This window comes from Dendrobates tinctorius, unplaced genomic scaffold (assembly GCF_039654945.1).
Source record: "Dendrobates tinctorius isolate UK_male_01 unplaced genomic scaffold, ASM3965494v1 ptg000011l, whole genome shotgun sequence".
Lineage (NCBI taxonomy): Eukaryota > Metazoa > Chordata > Amphibia > Anura > Dendrobatidae > Dendrobates > Dendrobates tinctorius.
Genome location: NW_027361679.1, coordinates 39305789 through 39325000, shown reverse-complemented (window position 1 = coordinate 39325000; position 19212 = coordinate 39305789). Strand labels below are relative to the sequence as shown.

Here is a 19212-nt window from a genome sequence, read left to right as displayed (position 1 = left end):
ATTTGGTCTGAATTTTCTCCCCTGTGCCTCTGGAGAGAGAGAGAGAGAGAGATGCAAAAAGAATTGAAATGCGGCAGAAAAAAAACGCAATTCTGCGCGGATTTTTCCGCAGTATGTGCACAGCAATTCTTTAAGGGAATCTGTCACCTCATTTTTTCCCTATGAGCTGCGGCCACCGCCATCAGGGGCTTATCTACAGCATTCTGTAATGCTGTAGATAAGCCCCTGATGTAACATGAAAGAGAAGAAAAACGAGTTATATTATACTCACCTGGGGGAGGGGGGTGGTCCGGTCCGATGGGTGTCGCGGTCCTGGTCCTCCCATCTTCTAACGATGACGTCCTCTTCCTTGCTTCTGTCGCGGCTTCTGTGCAGGTGTAATTCTCTGCCCTGTTGAGGGCAGAGCAGAGTAATTGCAGTGCACAGGCGCCGGGAAAGGTCAGAGAGGTCTGGCGCCTGTGCACTGCAGTACTTTACTTTGCCCTTAACAGGGCAGAGAATTACACCTGTGCAGAAGCCGCGACAGAAGCAAGGAAGAGGAGGTCATCGTTAGAAGATGGGAGGCACTGGACCCGGAACGCGACACCAATCGGACCGGACCGCATTACAGAATGCTGTAGATAAGCCCCTGATGGTGGTGGCCGCATCTCATTAGGGGAAAAATGAGGTGACAGATTCCCTTTAATTTACCATTCACTAACATTGGCTGTGCACTACACTGCGGATTTGACGCAATTCTGCGTGTCCAAAAACGCTGCGGATCCGCATCAAAATCAGCAACGTGTGCACATAGCCTTATAGAACATAAGGCTGCTACCTGGGGCTTATTGAAGTTTGTGAAAATTGATTATATATTTTTTTTAAAGACTTTAAGAGTCTGTACAATGTCTTTATTTCTCAATTGTATTAGGTCCAGTGCTTCCCGTAACATAACTTAAATAGATATGAGAGCACCTTGTATTTAAGAAAATGACTTGCTGCTTGACCATTGACCATCCTGTGTTTGCACAATAGGACTATTGTCTTCGTGGTACACTGGCGTGCCTGTTTGGTTTCTCACTTACCATAGTTTGAGTGGCAGTGTGTGTATCCTACGCCTTCAGTACACAAGTTGCTCCACCACAGCAGCTGATACATAGCGCCCTATCTGTACATCTACTTTAGAACTGCTTGTGCTCCTTCAGTGCCACCAACTGATAATAAATATACAGGCAGTGAGCGAAAGGAAATCTTGGGTAAAGCTATGTCCACATGTCCAATAGTGATCAGTTAGAACGGATCCAGTAGCAATCTGTTAGCAAAAAAAGTTGTGCAGACACAAGTTTAGTCAATTTTTAAATAATTGATCTGTGCTGGTTCTTTTTCTTTTTTACATTAAATTTTATTGAAAACTGATCCATTGATTAGCTATCCGTTTTTACTTGTGACAGATCTGTTTTTGTTGCTTACTGGATCCAAAAATGCCTTGTTCCGCTTACTGTAGTTATATAGCAGTCAATGGAAAACCTTTTTTAAAGAGGCATCCACAGATGACATCTGAACAGTCTGTGTCCTTAGAAGTGCAAAGATGAAAGTTCCCTTCAAAGGGAACCTGTTGTCAGATTCATGCTGCACAAACTGCTCTCAACATGAATCAGAGCCTGGCTATGGTTTACTGTGACATGCAGCGTTTCAGAAAATACAGTAAATAAAAAGTTTTAAAAGCTCTCCCTTTCACCATGGCCTGTGTTATTGCAGTGTCCTTGAATATTTTTCTTTAAAGATGGAAGAGCTTGTGCAGGTAATAATTATCATTTTACAGGCCACAGTAAATGGAATGAAATGAATGCGGCTATAAAAAATAGCAGAGTTCCCCCCCAAACCTTTGTAAAGGCCCCCATACACATTAAACTAATGTAGGCCAGATCCACTGATAGTGATGGGTTTATCGATCACTGTATGGATGCCCTAGTCCAATTATTGTCGGGGGAGATATAGATCCAGCATGAATTTGCTATTCTGGAGATAATCTGTCGCAAGATATGTCTTGCTAGCTGTATTTTATATAAAGAGACCCTGTCATGAGTTTTTCCTGCTATTACTTACCTCCACCACTTATCTCCATGTGAATTCATTTTCATATGCTGCAGATATGACTCCCAAGTCGCCCCGCAAGGCAAGAAAATAAAAACCATCTTTTATTATACTCCCCTACGTTGCGGTCCGGTCAACGTGCCATCCACGCGAAGCACAGAAATAGGACGGTAGTGCAAGAAGAGAGGAGGCACCGGACCAAGACCAGCGACAACTATTGGAACGGACCACCCTGTAGGATAGTATAAAAAATATATATATTTTTTGCCTTGCAAGGCAAATTAGTTATGTGCAGCATTATAGAATGCTGTCACATGGGACTGAAAAGTGGTGGCCGTAGGTTATATTGGAAAAAACTGGTGACAGGCTTCCTTTTAAAGAGAATTTTTCATTTTAAACTGAACACAAAATGTAATACTGGCTTCAAAGTGGTATAAATCATGTTTTGTTTTTTTGGGGAGGGGAGAGGTGGTTTGCCACTCCATTGTGGAGAAATTAGAAAAAAAAAAGTTAACTTATTAAGTGCCAGATACTTTGTTAATTTCTCCACCTTATCCGAGCACGCTCGCTCACTCATCACTAATGCTGATCAATCATATACAGAATGTAGCACACAGGAGAGAGAACACACCCCAACCATAGCTTAGAGCAGATGTCTCATAGGTTGTGACTTCTTACATCTCTGGATACAATATGGGGGACGAGCAGTACAACATCGGTGATTGTACTGAGAGGAAGAGAGCTCATAGGATTAGTAATGTGACATAACTAAACTCCACTGTGCAGCCCCTCCTGCCAAACTGACTCATGCAGGAGGTTAGACCAGGAGATCAGAGCTGTATCATTACATCTCACACACTGAGAAACCTGCTCTAAGCTGTTGAAAGACATGCTCTTTTCTGCAGTGTTGTGGCATACTTATAATTGGTCAGGGTTATATAGGATGAAGAAGTACACACCCATAGTGGGGAAAAAGAAATCCTAACACCCATTTGGACTTAACATAAGTTGACTCATTAGGTGCCAAATGCTTTTATCTTTGCAACTGTGAGGCAAATTTAAAGGACATTTGTGACCCCCTGGGACTATTACTATTAAGCTATCACTATAGGCATAGAGGTAATAGAATTGTTAAAATAGTTTTACCTGTATGCCTCATAGCTGCTGTCTTGTTCTGAGAAATAAGGCTTTTAATTTTTTATGTTAATTAGTTCTTCCAGGCTCTGTGGCGTGCTGCGCCTGGAAGGAAACTCTGCCTCCGGTGTTAGTTTGGGTTCCACCCCCGCCCCCCCCCCATCAGCGTCACAGTGACATGCAGTTGTGGCGCTGGAGTCGTGCACCCTGCATTTGCGCAATTATAATTACCTTTTCCACCCTGCTATGAGCATTAGCTTCACTGCTTTTCTGCACTGGCGAGTCACTACTACTGAAGGCCGGAGTCACACTACTGTGCAACACAGCCGAGTGCTATGGGATAGAACTTTGCATAGCACTCGGCCCAGTGTTACTCTATGGGGCAGCTCACATCTGCGATTATTTACTCATGCCAATTTGCCATTCGAGAACAGTGGCAGCATGCTGCAACTGTCAGTGAGACTCGGCTCACTCGCACTCACATAAGTCTATAGGTGCGAGTGACACAACACCACAGCACTCGGATATCACCGGAATGAGGTGTGAAATGTGCCGACAGCAGAGTAGATGGAGAAATTACTTTCTCCGCCGCCTCCTCTGCTGTGCTCTGATCCTCTCGAAGCAAGAGCACAGTACAATGACTCTCGGCTCTCGCTTGCAGCAGAGCAGGAGCCGGGAGTCATTAGTATATCACGTTGGATGCCATATGCTAGTGTGACCCAACCTGTCTATTTCTCAGCAACAAGACAGCAGCTATGAGGCATACAGCTAAGACTATTTTTACAATTCTATCACCTGTATGCCCATAGTAATAGCTTGACAGGTTCCCTTTACAAAAAAAAAAAAATCCACTTCTGCTGCCACTATTGTATTATATGTGTCCAGTTCAATATGAAAAACTTGGTGAAAGATCCTCTTCAACTCACAAGGACACCTTTATCATAAAAAAAGGGTTGGGGACTTTTCAAGTTGTGCTGTTTACATACTTCATCATGTCTGTGGCCCAGTATGTTTTTTTCTCTATACTTCTATATGGAGAATGGGGAGGGGAATCAGTTACTAGTGTAGGATTTTAATATTTATAGAGGTGTAATGTGTAACTCTTGGGCCCCCTTTAACAATATGGGTTTTCACATAAAAGCCAAATGGTCCTTTTGGGCTGCCCAGATCTGGTGCGAATGCAACCCCCTGCACCAGCTTTAGTTACGCCCTCTCTGAGCCATCACTAGCATTGACTCATTACCTTGCTGCATTGTTTGCCTCCTGGCTGGAAGCAAGCAGGTGTTTTCTTACTGCACTGTGCAGTTACTAAGGAGCTCCCATGGGCATTGCAGCTTTCATCAGCTCCTGCCCCTCCCTGGCTGAGCGACAGCTTGCTCAGTAAAATTTGAAGAAGCTAGCTTCCGAGCTGACCTTGGGGGCAATTCTGAAAATTGGGTGTGTTAAGGTGTGCATTCTGCACTCTCACCAGGTCGCCTTCATTCTAGTCAGCGTGCTGCCAGAGGGACAGATGTTGCCAATATCGAATACCGTATACAGCGGGGAAGGCAAATATTGCTAAGCAACCATTTACTTGAGAGAGCATTTTTAGGAGCGCAGCCAAGGGAGTTATGCCTGGGAGCTCAGTGAGCCTTCTCATGGCCCTGCCTGTGCGAGGGAAGAGATTAAAAGTTCTTTCCTGTGAAAGCTACCGTGGAGCCGCCAGGAGAAAGGCTAACCTGTTGTCACTGATGTGGGCTGCTGTGGACACACACAAAGCTTTTGCCATGTAGGAGGGAAGTGAGACATGTTCACAGAGGTAAGGTCTTCTTTTTGGCTGATCAGCTGCTACAATGGTACTCAAGGTGCTTGCGTTTCAGCACAAGGATCCGTATTCCCAATTCCTGTAAATGGAGACTCCTGTTGCTTTTGGTCTTGTGGCTTAAGCATATGGTAATGAAAAGGCCCAGAAGGCAGGTTTTGAAGCAAATAGTGTCTGCGCTTTAGTTGTCACTCCCCCCATGCACTGGGATTACTGGTAAGAAACTCATTGGGTGCGCTTTACTACATGTGGTGTGTGAGCTTAAAAAGGTCACGAGCGAGCGAATATCAGCGGTGGGGACTAGGACTTTGTATTGGGTTCCCTCTGCACCTTGGAAATACATAGCTGCTTAGATTAAGTTACTTGTGCACGCGTGGAGTTGGCGCACTGTGTCTGCATTTATGTATATTTATATCTCGTATGACATCTCTGCGTTTTGAAAGAAAATCCTACAGGGAATACACAAAGTCCCTGTTATAGTAATCTCCAGAGTAGTACTCGGCGCAATTAGCAATGTGCTTCACAATGGCTATCTCTAGCTGCTGTACAGCAGAGCCCTGGCTTGTAGTATCTCTGACTTCATGACACCTTTTATTTTTTATATAATGGTACACACGATGCACACGGATGTTATTGGGCTGGCTTGTATGGCAAGAATTGTGTATTGCCAGAAGTTTGGTACTTGATTTCCATTCACGCCAACACTGGAAATTAAATGGTGAATGTTTGGTAAAATTGAGGTACTGTTGGGGAAAAAAGCAAAATAAACAGATTACATATTTTCCCCCGCTCACTAAGTAACCCACCATCCACTCCAGAACACGCGGGGTCTTCTTTGCCCTTCCCCCTCTGTAGTTGTGGTTATTTGGCTTGGTGCCCATGTTTTGTGGCACTTTGGATTTTGTCCTGCCCATTTTAATTCATGTTTTGATTTGTAAAAACATTTTTTATTTAAAAAAAAATACACAATTTTATTTTCATGTGTAAGAGAGTGTTCAGGTGACTTTATTTTTTTAGGGGGGGTGGGTTGTATTTGTTGTATACCACCCCATGTTCATAAGAAATGTTATTTCTGTGTACTACTTGTCCGTACGACAAATGGCATGGCCTCTTTTCTTTTGCACTCTGTCAGATTGCATATGACGTTCCTACATATAATTGCTGTGTCGTATTCTCTGCTTGATTGTTTTCCTCTGGAGTTAGGGGAGTTGCTAGCTCTCTTTAATGGGTACATGAAGATTTTACCTAACAGATGTTAACATTTCCCATTTTTCTACAACCAATAAGTTAGTAGCATGAAAGGAAGTATTCACGTAAGAACTGAGAAAAACCTGCAATGGTTAAATCCTTAAACTGTTACATAAAAATAGCTTTTTGTGAGATGTAAGAAGTAATTCCACAGAAGGATCTCCACTGTACATTTCTGTGCGGTGTGTGGTCGGTTAGTAACGCCATGCCTGCATGTCTTGTTTGCCTGATGGTAAATACAGGGTGGTAGATTTTGGGAGGATAAATGAAGCCGCCACATCTGCCTGTGAAATGCGTGGTGCTAGAGCACACCTCCATTTATCACCTCTTATAACAGAGGCACAACATAAATTTGTTTCCATGGGAGAGTGTTACCCAAGTGACTTCTCCGTAAACCTCGGAGACCGCTATGTGCAAGAGAACGTGTACACAGACAAGTGTGTAATGTAGAACTATTAAATCGAAACGGAGCCCTTCGTTGTAGATGGTTTATATTGTCTTAATTAAATGATGTCCAATAGCAAATAGTGACTATTTGAGTATTGTGTGCATTGTGATCTTTTTTTTTTTTCTTAATCAACTGTCCTGTTAGACGAATTCTTGTAATATCCTAGACAACGCCTGTAAACCATGTATGATGGAGCAGACCCTAAGAAGAATGATATAGGTTTTATTAATGGAAATCCTTGGTGTTTGCGTGCATATGGTCCAGTGGGTGGTACTACTCACTGACTATAATGCCGAAGGGAAGTCTGTCAGTCACTGAATAGGACCGCCATCCAAAGACTCCAAGGAATAAAATACCAAAGTGGTAATCCGCTTTACAACCACTATTACATTTTGTGTTAAGTTCAACATTAAAAATGTAATGAAAAGTCCTCTTTTAAAGGGGTTTTTCAGGATTTTTTAATTATACTTGATGGGCTCACAATAGGTGATAATAAACAGCGCTTAACTTACCTGCCCCTGCTCCACTGTCTATTTTTTTTTCACCGCCAAGTGATTGGCTTCACCTCTGCCTTCAGTGCTGCAGCCTGTAAACAGACCAGAAGCAGAGGTTCCAAGCTCTTTGTTGGTTTCACTCAATTTGGAACCTATGAAGTAAAATGTATTCCTGGAAAAACCTCTTTAAGGCTGTGTGCACATGGAGTGTTTTTTGGAGAGTTTTCAGAGCAGAAACTTTCCAAATCTCAAAAGTTCTCAAATTTGTTTCTGCTCTAAAAACGCCGCAAAAAGACTTTGTCTAATCCTTAGCCAAATGGCACAGCATTTTAGAACTTTTGGCCTAAAGTAGAGAGAGCCTGCCCCAAATCACTCTAAAAGTGACCCATTATGTTTAGGGTATGTGCACACGTTGCGGATTTACTGCAGATTCGCAAGTGATTTACAGTACAATGTTATTCTGTGGGGGAAAAAATGCTGTGCACATGCTGCGGAAAAATCTGCGTGGAAAAGCAGTTTTTTTTCCCCGCAGCATGTCCATTCTTTGTACGGATTCTGCAATGTTTTTACACCCATTCCATTATAGGAATCCGCAGGTGTAAAACCGCATGCTAAATCCGCAAGAAAACGCGCAGACTTTGACCTGCAGATTCCGCGTGGAAAATTCTGCGCAGCAATCCGCAACATGTGCACATACCCTTAATTACATATTCCATGGTCTTCTCTTATTTTCTTTATTTTTATATTTTTTGTTAACCATAGCATAAAGCCTCATACTGTAGCTTAAAAAAGTATGCCTGACATAGAATCATAGAATGGTAGAGTTGGAAGGGACCTTCCTGGGCCATCTGGTCCAACCCCCTGCTCAAAGCAGGATTCGCTAAATCATCCCAGACAGAAGTCTGTCCAGCCTCTGTTTGAAGACTTCTATTGAAGGAGAACTCACCACCTCTCTTGTGGCAGTCTGTACCACTCATTGATCACTCTGTCAAAAAGTTTTATCTAATCTGTGTCTCCTCCCGTTCAGTTTCATCCCATTGCTTCTAGTCTTTCCTTGTGTAAATGAGAATAAAGATGATCCTTCTACAACGTGACAGCCCTTGAGATATTTGTAGACAGCTATTAAGTCTCCTCTCAGTCTTCTCTTTTGCCTCAATCAGAAATTTCTGGGTCACTTCTTACAGTGAAAGTGGCAATTGGAGGTCATCCACACAACGATTGGCTAAATGGGGGGGATTACCTTTCTGATGTCATTTTAAGTTCTAAAACTGCTATTGCCTCACTACCCTGATTATGGCGATGCCACAGCAAAATACGTCCGAGGTTTTAAAGAGATCGTCTACTACCTAGTCAACCCCCGTTTTAAATGAATTACTCCAACCCGTCCCCTCCACACCTCCTTCCTTTACCTGCTCTGTTCTGGCGATGCCGGGGCTCACATAGCATAGCAATCAGCAGCCACTATTGGGCTATGTACTACCGCTTGTCCTACATTTGTCCAGAGTAGGGGGCAGCTGTTAGATGGCTGCAGGGTTCAGTTGGCATAATATATACATCTCTGGCAAAAATTAAGAGACCACTTTCAAATGTTCAGTTTGTCTGATTTTTCTCTTTATAGGTATATTTTTGAGTAAATTGTAAATTGTTCTTTTAGTCTATAAACTTCTGACAATTGTCTTCGAATTTCCTAGCAATAAACTTGTATTTTTTTTCTGACAAAGAAAAATGGTCAAAATTTAAAGAAACAAAACCCCAGTGCTTTCATTCCTCAAATAAAGCAAAGAAAACAAGTTCATAATCATTTAGAAACAACAATACTAATGTTTTAACTCAGGAAGAGTTCTGAAATCAATATTTTGTGGAATAACCATGATTTTTAATCACAGCCTTCATGCGTCTTGGCATGCTTGCCACCAGTCTTTCACACTGCTTATGGCGCAAAATTTTAGGGTGTGCGCACACGTAAGCGGTTTTCGCGGTTTTTAAGCGTTTTTACCGGCAAAAACGCTTAACCGCTTACAAGAAGCATTCCGTTCATTTTAATGAATTCTGCACTTTTTGTGCATATTGATGCGTTTTTTTCCCGCAACAAAAAACGCATCGCGGTAAAAAACGAAGCATGCTCATTAATTTCGCTGAAAAATCCACCTTTCTAACTATTTTCTATGAGACTTGGGATGCTCAGGAAAAAAAACGCATAAAAAATGCGCATTTTCTGGGAAGGAGTCTGGTTTTCAGTCAGGATTTTTCTGCATACGTGGGCACATAGCCTTAAGCAGTTCTTCTTTGTTAGATGGCTTGTGACTATCCATCATCCTCTTGATTACATTCCAGAGGTATTCAATGGGGCTCAGGTCTGGAGAATGGGCTGCCCATGACAGGGTTTTGATATGGTGGTCTCTTCATTTTTGCCATAGCTGTATATAGACCTGAACCCCATTGAACATCTCTGGAATGTAATCAAGAGGTTCAATAGCACCAGTATTGTAGACTTCAGCCACTTGTCAGTATGTCTCATCGGCTGTACACTGCTATCACTAGGCAGTTGGGCTCTTTTTCATTTGTATTGGCTTTTTATAATCACATTTACAGTTTCACAAATAACTACACAAAACACTTATATGGGAAATTTCATTGGTAGACACTAAACCTATGGCAGAGATGTGTGCAATGTCACACTGGCCAATTTACAGACATGGGAAGGATTGGTGCAGGCGCTAGAAGTGTGTAGTGGCAAAAGACAATAATGGGTTAAAAAGTGATTTTGCTGGGCAGGATAGGAAGGGGTTAAGGCACTATAATTGTAAGCATAAGACACTATACAGTATTTAGAAGAGGTGGAAAGCGTTTCTAAGGTCACTAGCTGTCACCACGGTGGGAGGAAGGGGTTAAGGCTGTACGGTAAAAGCAGTATGGAAACTCTGAGGATAATACTGTGACCCCGTGTATATAAAAGGATGACAGCCATGATGTAGTAGTCCTCACTGCCCTGTGTGACACCAGGCTGCCTCTTTCCTTTCCTCATTTCCAGCCAGCAGCCTCTATACTGAGAACAGAAAAGTGCCCTACATAATAAACACAGAGGACCGTGATGCAAGGAAAAACCTAGGTAGAAGGCTGTGGGCCCACGTTGTGTTTTTTATGCGTGTCCGCCGCATTTTTACTGCAGCGGAAACGCTTAAATGCTAATAAAACGCATCCCCATGCACTCCTATGGGATTCTGCAGTTGCTGTGCCAATGTTGTGGATTTTACAGCTGCGGAATCGCATAGAGGTAAAATCCGCAGCATCTCCATTATTTCTGTGGAATCTCAATGATTCCGCCGCGATAGGATTGCATTGAAACGCTCACTTTACGCATGTGGCTATGCCCACCATGCGTAAAGTGAGCGCTTCATGTGCGGATGGCACCCAGGGTCTGGAGGAGAGGAGACTATCCTCCATGCCCTGGGTACCATACTCCTGTAAAAAAATAGAATTAAAATATAAAATGGGGATATACTCATCTTCTGTCGGCCCCTGGAGCCTTCCCGCCTCTCAGCCACGCTGCCAGCAATTTCCGTTCCCAGGGATGCATTGTGCGAATGACCTCTGATGGCGTAGCGGTCTCGTGTGATGCTACATCATCAGAGGTCATTGTCGCAAGGCATCCCTGGGAACAGAAGTTGCCGGCTGCACCAATGATGGGCGGGACAACTCCGGGGGCCAACGGAGGGTAAGTATATCCCTATTTTTTAATTTTCCTTAGTATTTTTAACATTCTATGTTTTACTAATGATGCTGCATAGGCAGCATCAATAGTAAAAAGTTGGTCACACTTGTCAAGCACTATGCTTGACGAGTGTGACCAACCTGTCAATCACTTTTCCAAGCGATGCTTGAAAAGTACAAGCATTCTGCAACCTGAAAACGCTTGCAAAACGCATGCAGGGAGTTGCAGAAATGCTGCGGACATTTCCTCAGCATGTCTGCAACGTGGGCACTTAGCTGAAAAGTCCTTCAAACACAAGTTGTATGAAGAGTAAATAATTTTATTAGAACACATAATTTAAAAAGATGAAAAAATGGAGATGTTCACAAGCAAAACAGAAACTGAAAACAAGCAAACATTGGGCAGATGGGTGGGTTATGTCTTAAATTATGCATGAAGTACAAAACTTTGCAGAATAGACTCTAATTAATATATGAGCAAATGCATAAAGTAATAGAGTTAACATTTAAGTAAACTGAGTGCAAGGTGCAAATAATTAAGGTGCAGAAAGAGACATACCGTAAATAAATTAGCTGGACACTGCTGGGGTTTGTCTCTGGTAACTCCTAGTGAAGATTATACTAAATGTATGATTAAGTGATTCACAGGATAATCCAGAGAAACAGAATTTTTGCACACCATAGCTCAAAGTAAAAGTAGGTATGTAGTATCACATATAGACATATAGGTAAGTCCAAGCCAGGAGATAAATACCCAGGGTCCAGAGAGCTCCAGTGTAACCCCTTGACGTGCGTTTCGATTTCTTCCTCAGAAGGGGTGGTTGAGAAGCAGACTGAAAGGACCACCTATTTATACCCAACCCCAAGGGACGTCATATCAACCAAATATTAACAGCAGCGGTTGTATGCCACCATCCGGAAGTCTGATCCGTCATTTTGGATCAGCGTCACCCGGATGTATACTGAACCTGTGAGACCATCCTTGGTCCCTCCTCCAGTGTTGCTCACAGTCTGAATAGAAGTGGGGTCTGTCATGTAATGCTGTATGCTTATATCGGGGTCCCCTGTTCTAATGAGCAGAGCAGGGCCTATGCAGCAGGATTCTACTGCCCTGATGGTGGCCACAGTTAACACTTTGTATGTTGCATTGTAAGCAGGAAATGATTGGAAACTTTTAGGCTGCGTTCACACGTCGGGTTTTTTTTGCGTTTTCGCGGCGGTTTTAAACGCGTGATTTTGCCGTGAAAAATAAGCATCCCATGCATTCCTATGGGATCCCGCAATGCTGTGCTAATGCTGCGTTTTTTTCCACGGCGGAATCGCTTCGCGGTAAAAAATGCAGCATGCTCATTAATTTAGCGGAATCACAGCGATCCCGCACCCATAGGAATGCATTGTTGTGCCCACCATGCGAAAAGTAAGCAGAACATTTGCGGATGGTACCCACGGTCCGGAGGAGAGGAGACTGTCCTCCGGGCTGTGGGTACCATATCCCTGTAAAAAATAGCATTAAAATAAAAAATATTGTTATTCTCACCTTCCGGCGTCCCGCGCAGCCTTCCCGCCTCTCTCCACGCTCCCGGCATCTTCCGCTCTCAGTAATCCTTTGCGACAATGACAGCGATGACGTTGTGGTCTCGCAGGAGCGCGACGTCTCGCGGTCATTCGTGATGACGTCGCGGGAGCGCGACATATCGCGGTCATTCTCACCAAGGATTACTGGGACCGGAAGATGCCGGGAGCGTGGAGAGAGGCGGGAAGGCTGCGCGGGACACCGGAAGGTGAGAATAACAACATTTTTTTATTATTTTTAACATCCTATCTTTTACTACTGATGCCGCATAGGCAGCCTCAGTAGTAAAAAGTTGGTCACACTCGTCAAACACTGTGTTTGACGAGTGTGACCAACCTGTCAATCAGTTCTCCAAGCGATGCTATAGATCGCTTGGAAAACGCTAGCATTCTGCAAGCTAATTATGCTTCCAAATCGCTAGTTTTTCCACGGGAATTTAAAATGCGATTTTCCCGCCGAATGGAATTCCGGAATTCTCGCGGTAACTGCCGCGAGAGTTCCGCTACGTGTGAACGTAGCCTTAAACTAAGAGAAAGCATTAATAAAGGATTAAAGGGAGGGGACACTTATCATTGGCTCCTGGACTGGCACAGATTTTATGCACTCGGCACTGCGTTCCCTGTGCCTGCAACTCTTATTTACACAGATTAAATATAGACCAGTGGCGCACGCTGTGTAACAGCCTTGGCCCAGCTGGTCAGACGTGATAGATGCTTTACACTTCCATAATGTGCATGAAGAATAAGCGCAGTCTGTAGCAGAATGGCCCGCATTCAGATCATAATATTTTACATCCCTGGCTGCAGTATTGATCTAACTTTATTTTTTTTTTTTTTTTGCTTTAATATCTTAAAGGTTCCTATGTTATGTACATGTTTGGTAACAGACTTGTTAGACCTGTTAAACACTATCTTGGCTGCAATGCAATTAGCTAGAATTTTTTGCTCCACAGTTGTTTCCTACATGGTTAATAAGTTTAATAAATGTGGCGCACTTTGGGGCTCCATGTAGGCCCCCCTTGTTGAGACACTTTTGAAGTCTATACAGTATGTCGTGAAAAAATGCTTAAAACGCACAGATGTTGTGCATGACATGTATGCCAGCTTTGTGGGACAAATTAACTAAACAAAAAAGAACCACATTTTTTTTTTAAACGTCTATGAAAAAATGGTGTGCAAAGGATGCAAGTCATGTCTCTTAGAAGCGCCAGTCAAAGCAGCTGATCTGACAGGTTTTACAAGGGTTGTCTAGATTTCTGGATCCCTCTAGTCCGCCTAGTTATGTAAGAGTATGGGAAAAGGATGCGTTGCTGCGTGACTTGGCAACATTTTACATTCAGAAGTCTGAGAAAAATAGGAGCCAACCACTGTGCGCGAGCTCCCACGTGTCTCCAGGTTGTCAAATGCTAGTTCACCTCTTTTACTGTAGGTCATGGAGAAAAAGGACTAATGCAAAATAAGGGCGGAAGACCCCAACACAGTACCCAGTGAATAAGTGTTTGTATTTGTGCCCTTTGTAGACTGGAGTCATGCTGGTCACACGTTTCAAAGGCAGATCTATGTACTGATAACACTTCAGTGATAGGATTGTGTGTCGGAGATAGGAACTTTATAGTCTTTTCTTCAATCTAAAAAGCAAAGCCACTAATGCGTTATTTCATTTGGCAGTTCCAATCCCTTTCCATTTGCAAAGCTGGCGGTCACTTTTGCTTTTTAACACTTAGTAGGGCAATCTACTGATAAGCATTGACAACCAAATAAAATGCAAGCTCCATGTGAAGGTCTCCAATTTTTTTTTTCAGAATGGAAATGTAAACACAACCTTGTGTATCATGGAAACAGCCCAGAAAAGATCATTATGCACTTTGCCCTGAAGGTGAATCAACAGAACTTGGAAGAAAACAAACCAGTTTCTCACCTCTGTTGCATTGCCCAACATCTTAAAGGGCCAGACAGTTGAAAACATTACATGTGGCAGTATATAGGACTTTATTCAAGACCAATTCTTCTACATCTCCAGATGTAATTTATGCACACTAGTTTACATTTATAGAGGTGGCAACAAACCCTTAATACAGGTAGTATGAATAGGAAAAAAATACCCTATACTAGTAGAGGTAGATAATGAAATTGTGAGAGCTGACCGGTTTGTTCACTCCATTAAATCCTTTGTATTGTGTAACGCTGCATGTATTTAACTGTAATTGCATTGAACCTTGAAAAGGTTGTCCACTATTTCTACATTGATGACCTATCATTAGGGACCCGTCACACACAGCGAGATCACTAGCGAGATCGCTGATTTTGTGACGCACGGCTCTTGGATACCCGCTGTTTACCCTAGATACCAACTTGCTCGCTGGTCCTGATCGCTGGAGAGTCTGTCTATGTGACAGGTCACCAGCGATCAGCCAGACTATGTCCCAGCGATCCCATCCATGTCGGATCGTTGGTGGGATCGCTGGGACATCGTTGTGTGTAATGGGGCCTTTAGGATAGGTCATCGATGTATGATCGGCTGTTTGTGGCAGCTGCCATCAGCCGGGAAGCACTCAGTGGCTGAGCTGCTCTACTTGTAGTGTTTGCTACAGGGAACTACACACCCATCTCCTATTGATTTGAATAGGGGAAGGATATGCAATACCAAGCCCCAGCCGCTACAAGTAGACAGAGCAGCTTGGAAAGTGAGTACTTCTTGCCAGCTAATAATAATAATAATAATAATCTTTATTTTTATATAGCGCTAACATATTCCGCAGCGCTTTACAGTTTGCACACATTATCATCACTCTCCCCAATGGGGCTCACAATCTAAATTCCCTATCAGTATGTCTTTGGAATGTGGGAGGAAACCGGAGTACCCGGAGGAAACCCACGCAAACACGGGGAGAACATACAAACTCCTTGCAGATGTTGTCCTTGGTGAGTAACCACTGAGCCACTGTGCTGCCACCGAAACCAATAATAGGTGATCAGTGGGGGGTGCCAGGTGTCATATCCAAGCCGATCACTGACGTAACAGTGACTCGCCTTCGCAGAAAAACAATGAAGCCTCTCCCCCTAGAAGGGCGGAAAAGGTAAGTATAATTGCGCTATTGCATGGCCCAGGGTTCTGAGGCCACCAATACACATCACAGGGCACTGTGACACTGGGGAGGGGTGGTGAATACGGAAGGCAGAGTTTATCATTAACCTAGAGGATTATAAGATGATTCCTCAACAACAAGACCTCAGCTATGAGGCATACAGGTAGGAGTATTTGAACAATTCTATTACCTGTATGCCCGTATTAATAGCTTAAAAATGTCCCAAGGAGTGACAGATTCCCTTTATCCTCTTTTACTTCCTGAAAACTCTTTAGTTTTAGGTTTTCTTTATTCTTAGGAATAAGAGGTCGTCGCAGGGGGCTAAGTAAAGCAAGTAAGAGGGGTGAGAAACCTGTTGTCATGACGTTTGTGCAAAAAAACTTGATTTTCAACGCTGTGCAGGTAGGCGTGTTATTATGATGAAGCAGTCAGTCCCCGATCGTCACAATTCAAGTTGTCTTTTTCTGTCGCTGCCTCACGCAATCGCTTCAGCACTTGCAGATAGTAATGATGGTTTACTGAGGTGCCCTGAGGAACAAATTCAAAACGAAAGAATCCTTTTGATATAGGAAAAAAAGTAATGGGTTTCAAACTTGATATTGCTTGCCGTGCATTTTTTTTTTTTTTTGGGGGGGGGGGGGGGGCGTTAAAGCCGTCTCCACTGGATGGACTGGTGTTTTGTTTCAGGATCATAGGGGTAACACCAACATTCATCCCCTGTGGTGGCTTTTGCCCCCCCCCCCCCCCCTTCTACGGCAACTTCTTGCTTTCAAGAATGAAGAAAAACCTAAAAGGAATGCTTTTTCAGGACGTAGAAGAGGTTAAGAAAAAATTGCTGTAAGCACTTAGCAGCATTAGTTCAGAAGAGTATAAAAGAATGTTTGACAGTGGAAAAACAGTTGGAACAAGTGCATTTCTTCTAATGGGCAGTATTTTCAAGGGGATTAATGTTTTCAAGATGTTATCTTGAATAAAAGATTTCTAAATAAGTAACGCTTGTGTTTTTGGGTACACCCTCTCTCATATATATGTATGTGATCACTGATGTGCTTTTACATGGATGTGCTGAAGAGAAACTAAACAGAATTTGATCATATTTCTAGTAAGAGTTGAGTCGATCAAGTATTTAGTCTGGTCCTCCATGGCAGCCAGACCAGGGTACTCTTCATTCCTGCAGTCAGCATCCTGAGTTGTTCTTGTGCTTACTGGGCTTCACAACATTGAGGCCTACTCACTAAGCTCATGCTATGTTAGGACCTGCATCCCGCCCAGCTGGGCTGAGGATGCTAGCCAGAGAAGTTTAGACTGCCCAGGTCGTGCTGCCATGGAGAAGTGATCTGGATGCCGGACATGGCGAAGCTGTAAGTTAGAGTTATCGGCGAATATTTACACATGGATACTGTAGCATACGTCTAAATGCTGCTTAGGCAGAATGGGGCAGCACGGTGGCTCAGTGGTTAGCACTGCAGCGCTGGGGTCCTGGGTTCGAATCCCACCAAGGACAACATCTGCAAGGAGTTTGTATGTTCTCCCCGTGTTTGCGTGGGTTTCCTCCGGGCACTCCGGTTTCCTCCCACACTCCAAAGACATACTGATAGGGAATTTAGATTGTGAGCCCCATCGGGGACAGTGATGAAATGTGTGCAAACTGTAAAGCGCTGCGGAATATGTTTAGCGCTATATAAAAATAAAGATTATTATTATTATTAATGGCTACCCCCATAATAACGTATAGAATTATGCACAAAGTAAATCTACAATCAGAAAATAGATTATCCACAAACTTATTTTACTATCTGGTTTAATTGGCAAAAAGTTATCTAGACCATTAATATTCCTTCAAGTGAACGACTTTTATTATACCAGGGGAACACCAGTGATTAAGTGGAAGGATGCATTGACTGGCATGACGTGCCACTAATAAACAAGTCTTGGACCATGTTTTTCCGCTTCTCTATCTGCTTTTGCACCCTTCCATCTATTCACACCTGTTTGAATGGATTGGGAGAGAAAATTGAGTAAACCATCATCAATTACATGCAATTATCTGCAGTATCCCAATTACTGTATCCCAATGGGGGTTTTCAGGTTGAAAACACTGACTTGCAAAAATATGTGCATATCCTGACCATAGCAGAATAAATCTGAGATATGACAACTGCATTGTGCCTTTACCGGTCATCCAGGGATTGTCCAGAAAAAGCTAGTAATGGAAATCCATATTGCGGACACTTTAGGCTATGTGCACACGCTGCGGATTCTGCTGCGGATCTGCAGCGGATTTGGCCTCTGCGGATCCGCAGCAGTTCTGCAGACAATGTACAGTACAATGTAAGTCTATGTGACTTACAATCCGCAGTGCACATGCGGTTTTTCAACTGTGGAAAAGCTGCGATTTTGAATCCACAGAAAGAATTGACATGTCAATTCTTTCTGCGGATTCTGCTGCGGTTTGCCACCTATTCCATTGTCCAGGTGGCAAACCGCAGGGGAAAACCGCAGGCCAATCCGCAGGTAAAACCGCAGGTCATTTTACCTGCGGTTTTACCTGCGGATCCGCAGATAAAAATCTGCGGGTGAATCCGCAGCGTGTGCACATAGCCTTATACTGACTGTAAATACAGACATGAGAATGAATGTCTTCTAAATTAGTTGTGATGTTCTGGGTTCCGAATAGAGGTTGTTTGATCATTCCTTTCCCGTTTGGCCATTGTCTTGTCAAGTTTAAGGCTATGTTCACAAATTGCGTTTTTGCAGTTTTTTTTTTAATGGAAATTTTAAGCTGTGTCTTACTGTACCAGCGAAGTCTGATATTTCAGAAATCTCATGCACGCAGTTTTTTTTTTTTCCTGACCGATTTGGAAAAATACTGTTTTTGCATACTGCAGCATGCCAGTTACAGTATGTCAGGGTGTTTTTCTGCTTATTTGCAGCATTTTTTCACCCATATGACCAATGGGTAAGTGCAAAGAACGCATATATCCAGATTTGGTGCAAAACCTAAGAACGATGAATCATGCTTATTTTTGAGCCACTAAACTTTTATCAATATGCTTAAGAAGCAACAAAAATTGCGGTAAAATCTTAACAAAACCTGCTTTACATGGCTACCATATGCACGTTTGATGAGTTGGATTAAGCCTCAGGCTATATTAGGTCGATTAAACCTTTGTTCATGTGCAACAGTTGTTTGACAGACAGTTTTTTTGTATTTTGCTGTCATCTGGCATTGAAATGAGAACTGGTCGTTTCCTCCTCACTAGTTTCACTTTCCATAGATCACTGTTCAGCGTGTGTCTGGGGGAGGAGCAGCTGCTCTCTGCAGTGAGGCTGCTGGAGGGGGAGGATTTGTTCTTCATGTGGTCGGGGAGGGCCTGTTGCTATGGAGGGTGGGGTTTTTGCTATAGAGGGCATGTTTTTAGTAGAGTAGGAGGAAACGACCAGTTCTCATTTCAATTCCCGAACACACCCCCCCTGGACGTTTTTCTTACAAGCAAGAGATGATATCTAGCAAACCCTGCAAACTGGCCACAGAAGGTAAATTACTTATTGCCAGCATTTTGCAGCCCAATTATGCACTGAGATTATGTGAAAAGCCCGGACAACCCCTTTAATACAATTTTTTGGAGGTTTTGTAATATTGTT

The 19212-nt window shown here is 43.1% G+C and overlaps 1 protein-coding gene across 4 annotated transcripts in view; it reads left to right on the top strand.

Moving 5' to 3' along the window:
• Nucleotides 1–19212, top strand: part of AFF1 (ALF transcription elongation factor 1) — a 121602-nt gene that overhangs the window by 62507 nt on the left and 39883 nt on the right. The window contains exon 1 of one of the 4 annotated variants that reach the window (XM_073541446.1): nt 4713–5005. The exons of the other annotated variants lie outside the window; for them this stretch is intronic. Coding sequence (XP_073397547.1) covers nt 4994–5005 — 12 coding nt within the window. The 5' untranslated portion in view covers nt 4713–4993. Of the gene's footprint in view, nt 1–4712; nt 5006–19212 lie in introns of those variants that run through there. 4 annotated transcript variants of the gene reach the window in all.